Below are 11,999 nucleotides of genomic sequence, written 5' to 3'. Positions count from 1 at the left end.
TAGCGTTTCTGAGACTCTGCCGTTTAATACAGTATACCACATAGTTGTGAAAACAGTATATCTCTGATTTAAAAAGTAGGCACACACACACACACACACACACACACACACACACACACACACACACACACACACACACACACACACACACACACACACCTACATTGGGCTCTGCCATTGACCTGAACTGGAAGGAATTGCTCCGTTTTGTATTCCCAAATGCGGAAGTCAAACTTATGTTCCTGCAAAATGTGATGGTTAACATGTGAAAACGGGATTTTCACATTATAATGTGAAAATTATCATATTAAAACGTGACATGTCACATGTAATGTGATATTTTTAAATTATAGTGTGACAGGAACAAAAAAAAGAGGAGAGAGAGAGTTTGGAAAGGTAGCCAAATGTCGCTGAGTTAGCAACAATTGAGTAGCCCTCGCGTTATCGCGACTCTCTTGCTCCGCCCCCGGTTGTCACTCTTACGAAATGACGCTGCATTTGTGTGACCCCTAAAACTGCCCAAATAATGCGCAAGTGTCTTCTTACCTGCCACATACACGTAAACCGACGCCTGCCGTTCCGCTCTGTGTCGGTAGCGGCACAGGAAGGAGCCCGTGTGGTGTGGCCGGGCACCACCCAGCAGTGTCACGCGACTACAGTGCAGCCGTTGCGACTTGCCACAGCGGGATTCCTCCACGCGGATCCGGTCGTGAGGCAGGTTGGGCGGGAAAGACCACGACAGCTCCCAGCGACCTCTGGATGACGAGGCACATGCAAAAAAGAAGAAAACGAAAATTAAACCTGACCCATTTCAGAACATTTCATTAAAACAATGGAAGAGATGTGGGGAAAAAAATGAATAAATGAATGAAAATGTCACGATACTATGACAAAAAGTCTGAATATTACAAAAAAATGTGTTGCATTATGAAGGGGATTGTAAAATTTAACATATGAGAATTACACTCGGGAATGTCTGCTAGCTTAATGCTAACAGATAATGAAAAATGCCTTAGACATGAAAACAAAATTAGCATGGACATCACTTTGCTGTAACCCTTTAAGAAAATGGATATTTGAAAGCATATAAAAAGGTCCCCCAGCAACACATGGAGACAGTCTATATGTTTGTATGGCATATACTCTTCATCCTCTGGGAAAAACGAGTTTTTACAAAAATGTCTGGAAAGTGATTTGAAATAACCCATCTCAAGAAAAATAGAATGCTATACTACTGGATTGTACTTGATAAAACCATACCGTAAGGAGTGACTTAATTGAACAATTTAAAGAACCAAACGGTAATTTTCGCCCTGTTCTTTGCTTCCATTCAATGAACATTGTGCTCCTCTTTCTGGTGTGAGCACCTTGGTCATCTATAGGCAGTACAATACAGACGGGTACGTGTATGTACGGAGACTCTTCCCAGAGGATATAAATATACACCAGTGAGTATGATAAATATCTGTAAATAGATGTTGTGTTCAACTAGTGCCGTCGCCACGGATGTGATTTGTTAGCATTTATCGAAAGCGACTGTATGACGTCGACCTGCAGCTGAGCTCCAGGGTCTGGTTGAGCTCCAGGACGAGCTGTCCTTTCGTCCCCTCCAGCACAGGCACACCGTATTTACCGTTGCCCTCCACGTCTGCACCTGGCGGGACACGAGGACAATTTCAGGCAGCAGCAGCGGCGGCAACAACCATTTCCCATAATTTCAAACAGGCGGCAACCGGGCAACCCCGAGCATCTTCCCGCGCCACCCACCAAAAGAACCCTAAACAGGAAGTGGTCGGAAAAAACAGCCAATCGCACACGAGCACAGTGTGACGGACGGCAGCGGCCGTTCATTGTCGGCAGAATGGCTCCCCGCGGATGCCTCATTCACTGCAAAGTTGCCTTACTCACACTTCCGATAGCGTTTCCTTGTCTTTGACATTGGGTGACACATGCTCCCTCATGCACACTCTCATATATGTACAGAGCTTGACTGATGAATGAAAAGTCAATTCAAAGTGTAAAATGGCCTTTTCAAAGTCATTTTCAGCGTTTCTTTATATGTATATATTACACTATACTTGACTTTTAATACAAAAATGCAAATAGTCATGAAAATACACAAAAAAATCCTTAACTGCTAAAAATGTAAAAAAAAAAAAAAAATCCAAGGTTTCGTTATGCATTGTCTCGATGAATGACAATTTCAAGAACAAAATGAAGTCTTAATTTTTAACGCTGACCATGAAGGAGTTTTAAGTAAATATCACATTTAAGACAAAAATAATGCACGTATCGTTAAAAGACATAACATATATATGTATATATTTCGGATCGATGAAATCTGAAAGAAAAACGTCAACATGTACACCAAAAAAAAAAAATTGAAACTTTAGAATACATATTTAAAAATCTAAACAATATAAAACTAAAAAACATACATCTATTTAAACATTACAACACTTCAAAAAGAAATTTAAAGTGGCAAAAATAAATAAATAAATCCAAATCACATAAATACAAGCCCCACCCGGCCTACTCCGGAATCTTCATAATGCCGTAAAAGTGCCGCAAGTCTGCAAAAGGCGATCCAATGATGCCGACTCACCTTTGGCAAAGAGCGCGTACAATCCACAAAACAGAAACGCGAGCAGAAAGTTCATTGTGTTCGTCCAACGACCGGTAACGAAAGACGTTTAAATCCCTTTGGATGCGGATGAAGATGACGCAGAAGGGGAGATAAGTGACTTGAGGCACTCCTGCGCGACGCGTTGCCCTCGTTGGGACTTTATAGCGTTCCCACAGTGGGGGCCACCGGATGGCGGCCTTCCGTGACGCGCGCGTACCGGCACACCCAAACCTTGCGCGTAACAGCCACCCGGACCCACCCGGCCCTCAACTCAACTCCCGGCTTCCCTTGAATACTCCGAATTGGGGAATAAATCACACTGACTGACTCTCAATAACAAGCTGCATGGGCCCATCTTTAATCCACGAGGTGCCTCGCACGTACGCACGCTTAATTGTTGTGCTTTTCACCTCGCATGTGGAACGCAGATCCACACTTGGGAAATGCGCTCAAAAACACACACACGTTTTTTTTTTTTTCGCTCACGTACACGACCCAAGTGAAACTCTCACGTGCACACAATTTCAACGGTCTGGACAGAATGTTCATTCATTCACAAAGACTAGTTCAACACTGTCATGCACGCAAGTGAAACATTTTTCATGAACACTTTTAGACACTCTGGTGAACCGCTGTCAAACAAGATTTTTCTTCACTCACATTCACGAGTCAAACGCTTTTACATACAAAAAAAACAGTTGGGTTAACAATATACCCAAGGTGAGTCAAAAAGGGACCGATCCAACTTTTTTTTTGGGGGGGGGGTATTCATTGGACACCAAAATTTGGGTCACAAGATAAGATAACCTTTATTAGTCCCACACTGGGGAAATTTGCAACCCACATAAGAAAGGGAATAACCCTAATTCTTGGGTTATTCATTTGATTCAAAATGTCGGGTCAAAATTCATAAAGCACAAGAAATTCCCAATGCTGGTTTGTCAACCAAAATTTGGGGTAGTTTGGAAAAATTAAACCCTCAAAAATTGGGTTGTTTGGAATAAAACAAACCAAAAAGTGTTTTTTGAGTTTATTAATTTGATCCAATATCACGGGTTAAATAAGTAACTCAAAAAGTTGGGTTGGTCCCTTTTGTGACCCGATTTGGGTTATTTTCGGCGCAACTGGTTTTAGAGTGTACACTTAAAAATGATTAAAAAGGGACTTGACCCCAATTTTTGGGTTATTCATTTGATGCCAAAAGTAAGTCCAAATGTACAACCTTGGAGATGTTTTGGGAATTTATTTAACCCAAAATGTTGGGTCAAATAAATAACCTACGAAACTACTCCCAAATTGGATCGTTTTGAACAACTCAAAACCTGAGTTGCGATTCATTTGACCCAAGTTTTTGGGGTCAGTCCCTTTTTTTTGGACCCAATATGGGTTATTTTTGACCAAACTGTTTTTAGAGTTGAAACGCTCTCATACATTGATGTTTTCCATCACTCACATCCGTGAATGAAATGGTGCCTTCCACACATGCAAATTAAAAACATTTGACAGCAATTGACCACTGGAGGTCGCTGTAAACTCAACGAGAAGGCCTAAGGTTGGATTTTATGAAGACTCAGTTTTTTTTGGAATTACCTTTCTCTTTAATATCACCACAGTGCAAAGAAGAAACACATTTTAGTGACTTGAGTTTTTTTATTTTTTTTCAATCCGCAACAGACCCCCCAAAAGTGTTTTCCTGGTTCTTGTTGGCATCGGGTCAGGCCTGACCTCGGGTCTGCTGATGGATCCAGTCGGCAAATTTGACCACTTGCGTGTAGACGCCGGGACGGTTCTGCCTGGCGCAGCCTTCGCCCCAGCTCACGATGCCGGCCAGGAACCAGCGACGGTTGCGCTCCTGACACACCAGCGGACCCCCGGAGTCACCCTACAAGTACAAAGAAGTGCTCAGAACAAGAGTTCGACCCGATATCACTAAATCGTGCTGTCGTTGAATGTAGATTTGAAACAATTTCAAAAGACGTATTCATGTCTAAAAATATTAGATGTTAAAACCTTTTTTAATATTAAAAATGATAAATGTAGACACAAATTAAATCCGCATTTTATTAGCTCGAAAAAAATCAAAAAATGCCAATGGTAAATAAAAAAAAATAAAAAAAAGAATCTCGCCATGACGACTTTAAATGTCATTTTGTCTTATCAGGTGACCGAAATACAGTGTCATGCTAACTAACCACCCCCCCAAAACAACAACAACAACAAAAAAAAAACCTATTTGTACATTTTAAAAGAAATAAAAACTAAACGTATAGAAAAATAGTGTCCGTTTGCATTATTCACAAATAAAACTCACCTGGCAAGCATCCACCCCGCCCTGCAGGTTCCCCGCGCAAAGCATCCTGGGAGTGACGGCGTCATCGTAAAATTTGTTGCAGGTGTTCCTGTTTATGATTCGCACAGAGGCCTCCTGCAAGCGAGACGCCAGCTCCCCTGGCATTAACACGCACACAAATTTCAATTCACGCCGGTTTCCTCGCAATGGCTGGACGGCTGGAATGGATTAATTGCATTCCCATTCATTCCAATGGGGAACGATACGAGTGTTTTGTTTTTTTGGGAGGTTCGGGGGTGGTTCACGCTCCAAAAAAAAAAAATCGTACCATCCTCCGTGAGGACGCCCCAGCCTGTGACGAAGCAACTGGTCCCGATGGCGAAGGCGTGCGAGGGTGCCGGCACGCACACGGGCTGCACCAGCTCGTTGAAGAAGACGGGGGCGGCGAGCTCCACCAGGGCGATGTCGTAGTCGGATGTGAGCTGCTCGTATTTTGGGTGCGGGACGATGCGGCGCACCGGCCTGCTGGCGACAGACACGGCGCTCTTTCCCGCCGCCATCAAGCGCGTCCCCATGTAGGCTCGCCACGAGCGTGGATCGGAATATCTCCATACAAAGTAAGGATATGCAATTATTTCTTCTTCTATTCTTAGATTTATATTTGTGCTTACTTGATGGAGTCCGAGTCCTGGAAGCAGTGCGCCGCCGAGACGAGCCAGCGTGTGGCGAGCAAGGTGGCGCCGCAGATGTGGCCGTAACGTTCCATCTGGAGGCTCACCTGCCACGGCCACGAGCCCGGAGATGCGTCGGTGCCCCCGACGATCTTGGGCCTCTTTCGGGGCCGGACGCCGCAACCTTTTGGGAAAACCAGTGCAGATGTAGTCGTACATGTTCATTTTGCAAAAGGAATCGTTGCTTTGGATCGCCCCCCCCCCCCCACACACACAAAAAAAGATTTTAACATTTCATTGCAGAACCAAGGTTGAAGTCAAGATTCAATGTGTGCTGCAGTGCCCCCAAATGGCCGTAAATAAGTAAATAATTAGAAGAGAATAAATTTAAATAAAGCAAAAAGATACTACAAAAATTAAAAACAAAAAAAGTAAATTAAAATGAAATAAAATTAAAAATGAAATTTAAAGTACATTGAATTAAATGTAAAATAAATACAAATAAACAAATACAAATAAAACAAAGCAAAAAAAAGGAAAAATAATAATCAGCAAAAAACAAAATCAAGAATAAAATTTTATGAAAACAACAAAAATAGGAATATATAAAACAAAAAAATAAAAGAAAAAGAAATCAAATGAAATCTAAAATCTATAAACCATACATCTCTACGATCTTAAAAATATAAATATTTCAACCAGTATTTACTGCAATGCTTTCAATAATGCTGATCAAAAATTTGCATAGAAAAAAAAGTAAAAAAATGAAAGCATCAAAATCATCTGTCACTTACCACACCGCAGCTCATCAGACCCGTCCTGGCAGTCTTTGAATCCGTCACACTCGGGGTTGAGCTTCGTCACGCACTTTCCGTTGGCGCATTTGTACAAGGATGACGACGAGCAAGCTTTGACGTCTGCGGGAAGGGACAAAGACACCCAGAAATCCAACGGCGGGAGAAAATGATGATTCTTTCCCAAATGCTCACATGCTCTGGTGCAGTTCATCTCATCGCTGCTGTCTTGACAGTCCACAACGCCGTCGCACACTGAAGACTTGGGCAGGCACAATTTGTTGGGACACGTGTGGTAACATTTACTTCCTGCCGACATAGGAAATGATCAAAAAGGTTCAACTGTGTGTGTGTGTGTGTGCGTGTGTGGACTCACTGCAGCCACTCTCTTCGTTGCTGTCTGCGCAGACGCCACACTGGCTGCTTTGAGCGTGACACTGGCCATTAGCACACAACACCTGGCCGGGCCTGCACGACGCTGGGCGCAAACGACAACGCTGAGACGACAGTGGACAGTTTGATAGTTGATGATCACTTACAGCATTTGGCCTCGTCGCGTCCGTCCTCGCAGTCCCTGACGCCGTCGCACACTCTCCTCAAAGGGATGCAGCGGCCGTCGCTGCAGCTGAAGTGACGCGGCGGGCAGGCTAAGCGTACAGAGAACTGTTAATTTAAAGGGATGCTGTGCCTTTAAATGAGCTGCGGCGGGACGGCGACTTACAGCCCTGCGGCCAGAAGGCCCGGTGGCGCAGATAGAAACCCCGGTGAGTCACGGCTTCGTCTGAGTGGAAGTGGATGGAGAGGGGTGACGAGTAGACCCGACTTCTGCCGTTGTCCGATACCTGGTTGCACAATCTGGACCAATAAGAGAGGAGACAAGAGTCACATGATCATTTGCATTGATCCTGCCTGTTCAATGTCGCGGCGAATGTGCCAGTTTGAGAAGTTAAAAGAAATCATAAATGGTACATATTTAGTCATTTACCTTTACACACACACACACACACACACACACACACACACACACACACACACACACACACACACACACACACACTTATTTATTAATCGATTACATTAAATACGTGAAAAAAATGAAGGAACATATTTTTTAATTGAATGTTATTTTTATGATTTAATGCTGCAGTTTCAAAATACTTTTTCATATGTTCAACATAAATACATTTTAAATACGAGTTATTTATTATTCCTCTATATTAAAAATGATTAACAAAGTTCTTTCTTTGTTCAAGTGGTGGCACATTTCTCATTTTCCTTGTTGCTTCCACATTGCACTCATGAATAAATGTTTCTTTCATAGACGTTTTCAGGGATTTGTTCATTTTTAATTTTAAACGGTTTTTAAACCTTGAGGTGTGGCAGTTCGTCATTTAACTCATTCAGTACCAGCCAATTCTAGACCAAGTTTGAAAAGACGTTTAAAAACGTCTTCGGGAGTGAATGAGGATTAAAAATAAATAAATAAATAATAATAATCATTTTCACAAATTATCTGCCGCAGTCCCGTCACGACTCACTTGACGCCGCCGACGTCCAGCCAGTCCTTCTCGCAGCCATCCGACGACTGCTGGATGTCCAGGGTCACAATCGTCACGGCGATCAGGTACCCGGGCAACGGTGCCTGAGTGCGAATCGTTTCAATGACAAAAAAAAAAAAGGATGACACAGTCATTCAAAAAAAAAAAAGGACAAATTCTCGCCGACGCAGACAGTTACGACTCACCCGGAGTGTCCACCTGCAGTCTATGTTAGGAGGGTAGTGATAGGGATGGTACGGTGAGGAAACGGAGCCATTCCAAGAGAACAGTGATCCTCCACAACCTAAATAGAACAAAACCCACAAGCCGCAACAAACCCATCGTGCGTTCAGAACGTGTGAATATTCGCCACAATACAATTCATATGAAGCGCAACTATTCTCAGGCACCTTCTATTCGATGCGGTTTGATTCGATTCTTGGATACGAACCTGCCTTGGGGACCGCCTGGAAGTACGCTTTGAAGACGGCTCCCTCCCTCTGCCGGCTGAAGGAGAAGGTGAGCAGCATGACGTTCCCCGAGGACGTCAGCCTCGTGGCGGGCGAGGAGACCGGCGTCGCGTGGGGCCCGCACCACCTGCGGCCACAAAAAAAAAAAAAAAAAATGGTGGGAAGAAATCAAACTCCAACAGGTGAGAGAGCGTACCTGGCGATGATCTTATTCTGCAAAGGAAGCAGGAAGTCGTAGGCGGACATCATGTGAGCGCTGCAGCTCGGCGCGGCGGCGGCAGTACCGCCGTGAAACGCGAGGACCACCAGGCGGACCGCGTGACCCGACGGCACACGGAGGCGCCACTGGTAGTAGAGTTTCTTGGGACTCACCAGAACCAGGGTGCGGTTCACGCCGTGTTTAGCGTACAGGTCGAAAGACACCGCTGCAGACAAGAAGCCAGGAGCAACTATGAGCTTTGATTTGTTTTACATTTTCGAAGTGGAAGCCTTTTACCTTGGAAGCCGAACTGCCACTTTCCGCTCTGGAGGCCGGTTGGATTCTTAAATTTATCGGACTTTTCTTCCCAGTCATCGGGATCCAAACCTGCACAGCGGTGTCAAAACTGATTTGTGAGATTTTTGGGACACATTGATGTCAAATAATTGAAAAGAGATTTTGAAAGCTTGAAAATATGACTTCATGAGATTTGTTGCAAACCGATTTTTCACATTCCCAAAGCAACAAAAAATTTGCACCTTACTTGGGCGTGGAGGCAAAATAATGACACCACTGAAAAAGTCCTCACCAAAGGGAATTCATTCGAGATATGACTTGATGATGTCAAATAAGCAGAAGACAAATGACAATTTCAAGGGAGAGTGTGCCGATTTGTGAGTTTTGGGAGAATTTGTTTTTGCGCCACTGCGTCAAGCAGATTTTGACGAAAATAGTTCCATATATTAAAAAAAAAAAAAAAAACGTCATCAAGGGATTTCATTTGAGATATGACTTGATGTCCCACATGGGCGGACGCAAAACACCATAACGGTGACCTTCAAAGGATGGTTGTGCGTTTTTAAAACGCAGTTGGAAAACATGTTTTGGGCCAATTGTGTCATCGTGTAAGTGACTCAGAATGGTTCGTTGTAATTCCATTTTTGACCTGACTGGTGAATTTTTGACTCTGGCGAATTCATCTCGATCGAGGTCCATTGAAATTAAAAAAAAAAAACTCAGTGGCTTGATTTGATTTGACACGAACGATTTCAAGCGACATTACCCAGAAGGTGTAGCGTGACGTCGTCTTGCTTCAAGTAGTACCGCTGCTCGCGTCGTCCATCCCGCACAACTTTGCTGCTGCCCGGCAGCAAGCGCTGCAGCCTCTCCGGGCTGGAATGCTGTATCGCCGTGGCGATGTGGCCCGGGGCAGAGAATTGACTCCAGTAGAACACGTTGAGGCCTTCTGTGCCTTCACTGACACACACACACACACACACAAAGCATTCTTTATTTGCGTCATTACGCTCAGGTGTCCCAATACTTTTGCGGCAGCGCACCTGAAGGCAGCAATCCCTGAGCGTAGGTAGTAAGAGCTCCACGGGGAGGACTTGTAGAGTTCGGAGAACTGAAAATTACATTCCAGAATATCATATAAAAAATTGGACAGATTGGTTTTTGGTTTTTCCACAAGCCTCCATTGCAAAGTTATTTAGTTCGGCAGGTGACGGTGAGAGCTGTTCGCTGTTCCTAATATTATGGTCAGGACGCCCCTTTCACTGTGTGTGTGTGTGTGTGTGTGTGTGTGTCGCACACAGACAACGTTTGTATTGAAGTCTTTTGCTCTTCCTCTCACTATGGCGGGTTTGTCCTCAACACTGAAAAGAGTCTGATCCCTGAGGACTCTTGAGACCCCCCTTGGACACTCTCACACACACACACACACACACACACACACACACACACACACACACACACACACACACACACACGTACAAAAGCTCCTGTTTCAGCTTTACATTGAACAGCAAGGCCAAAGAGGAAGAAGCGAGACAAGGAAAAGGGAATAGTCAAGCGAGCATGGGGGGCAAAGAGTCACTCACGTAAGGCTTTAAAGAGCGCGCCCGCAGGTGAAACGGCGGCGAGGAACCGTCGGCGAGTTCTGCGGAGAAGCTCAAGTTGGGAAACTCCACGCTGCAGCCCAGGAAGAACACGGAGGAGGGCGGGGCCGCTGAGGAAAGGAAGCAGAAAGAAAAAAAACAAACATTTAGAGTAATCTCTTGCTATGAAAAACAAAATTGTGAGTCTGCCTAAATTTGTAAAAATGTGTTTTTGAAGAGAAAAAAAATAGCAGACGATGATATTGTATCTTATAAAAATATACAGCAATGAAACAACTGATGTTTTACTGATGAATGATGATTCAAATGTGTTCAACTGACATCTCGCATTTTATTATTTTAGCTCATTTGCTCCAATTGGAATGAATGGAAAAGGTCGCAGCTCCTCAGTAAGCTGCAGTAATAGAAATAAATCTTGCCAGAGGATAAAGAATACATGCCTGCGAGTATTGGCATCTGTCTACATGTCCTGTTTTGCGTTCAAAGTTGCTTGGAGAGTTAGACCTTTTTAGGGCCCAACTGACTGATTTTTGACTGATTTTGACTGATTTTTTTTTAAACAGTAGGCCTGCGCGGATTCCAATTTTTGGTGGGGTAAAATTCCAATAACCATTTAATCTGCCAATAAATTTAAAAAAAAAAAATACTGGAACTAAAATCTTTTTTTTTTTGTCCCTTAATGCAAACAACGATATTACGTGCAGAACATTTGACTGCTTTGCAATACTTCGTCCTTTTTAGTCTTTGTTTAACTTTATGAGAGAGAGAAACATCAGCAAAAAAAAATCTGCCAATATTGTGCTGATTTTTCAAAAAAATATATATTTATTTGAATGTCATCATCTTTGTCTGACATATTAATATGTTAATGTAACGCGTTTATGACGCAGCGACACCAATGCTGGTTGTTCGGCATTTCTTTTGCGTGAGCATTAAGCTAGCGGGCTTCAGAAAGGCAAAGTTTTCAAAATTTAGATATCAGCACCTTCAAGTCTCTCTTTTATGATGAGGTGCATTCACAAAGCAAAGCGTGACTCACATGTCAAATAGCGGGCGGCTAAAGCCATGGCGGCGACACACGATAAAACTGGCACCAGTCCAAACGCCCATCTTCTGCGGCAACCAAATTCGGGTGGCGGACCCGGCTCCTCTTCAGTCTTTGTCGGTGATCTTGGAAGCTGGGAAGGCTCCTTCAGGACGCCCTCTTCCTTCTATGGGAGACTCAGTTTAAGGTGGGCTTGATTATGAGTAAATAGTCGGGGTGGGGGGGGGTGTGGGGGGGTCTTACCGGCACCCCGGAGGAACCGGAGCGTCCTTGCCCGAAGACGCAGTACACCTGGCAGCCTTCCCTCCTCATCGCAGAGTCCCCGGTTCCTTCCGGTGAGGCAATGAGAGAGAGCAAGATGACCCCCCCCTGTGCCCCCCACCCAGACCGAAATCTGACCCTCTTTTTCATTCACCTGCTCCGCTTTTTAGGTGTGAGCCCGAGGTCCACAATGCATTGCACGGC

The 11,999-nt window shown here is 44.1% G+C and overlaps 2 protein-coding genes across 5 annotated transcripts in view; both read right to left on the bottom strand.

Annotated features, from left to right (window-relative positions):
- Positions 1-3,129, bottom strand: part of LOC109530947 (vascular endothelial growth factor receptor 1-like) — a 10,023-nt gene extending 6,894 nt beyond the window's left edge. Inside the window, exons 1-3 of the mRNA XM_019894912.1 lie at positions 2,606-3,129; positions 1,552-1,654; positions 547-755 (exon numbers count right to left, since the gene is read on the bottom strand). Coding sequence (XP_019750471.1) covers positions 547-755; positions 1,552-1,654; positions 2,606-2,660 — 367 coding nt within the window. The 5' untranslated portion in view covers positions 2,661-3,129. The remainder of the gene's footprint in view (positions 1-546; positions 756-1,551; positions 1,655-2,605) is intronic.
- Positions 3,130-3,236: 107 nt separating this feature from the next.
- Positions 3,237-11,948, bottom strand: LOC109530944 (suppressor of tumorigenicity 14 protein homolog). Of its 4 annotated transcripts, none has more exons than XM_019894908.1 (19): positions 11,778-11,947; positions 11,529-11,700; positions 10,472-10,599; positions 9,929-9,996; positions 9,652-9,845; positions 8,886-8,975; positions 8,586-8,814; positions 8,371-8,516; positions 8,126-8,223; positions 7,920-8,023; positions 7,103-7,236; positions 6,921-7,028; positions 6,758-6,859; positions 6,577-6,690; positions 6,382-6,504; positions 5,588-5,771; positions 5,245-5,522; positions 4,938-5,134; positions 3,237-4,508 (listed from the first exon to the last, which is right to left on the bottom strand). In XM_019894908.1, exons 1-19 carry the CDS (start codon positions 11,943-11,945, stop codon positions 4,341-4,343), a joined length of 2,805 nt encoding a protein of 934 aa, XP_019750467.1. In that variant the 5' UTR covers positions 11,946-11,947; the 3' UTR covers positions 3,237-4,340. The 4 variants fall into 4 exon arrangements, with proteins under 4 accessions (XP_019750467.1, XP_019750468.1, XP_019750464.1 ...); XM_019894909.1 differs by having other exon boundaries at positions 4,938-5,074; positions 11,778-11,945; XM_019894905.1 differs by having other exon boundaries at positions 6,382-6,690; positions 11,778-11,948.
- Between the last annotated feature and the right edge of the window lie 51 nt (positions 11,949-11,999).

The sequence above is a fragment of the Hippocampus comes genome, unplaced genomic scaffold (genome assembly GCF_001891065.2).
Source record: "Hippocampus comes isolate QL1 unplaced genomic scaffold, H_comes_QL1_v1.1 scaffold138, whole genome shotgun sequence".
In the NCBI taxonomy this organism is placed as follows: domain Eukaryota; kingdom Metazoa; phylum Chordata; class Actinopteri; order Syngnathiformes; family Syngnathidae; genus Hippocampus; species Hippocampus comes.
Note: the sequence above shows the minus strand (reverse complement) of the source record. Positions and strands in the feature narration are given on the sequence as shown.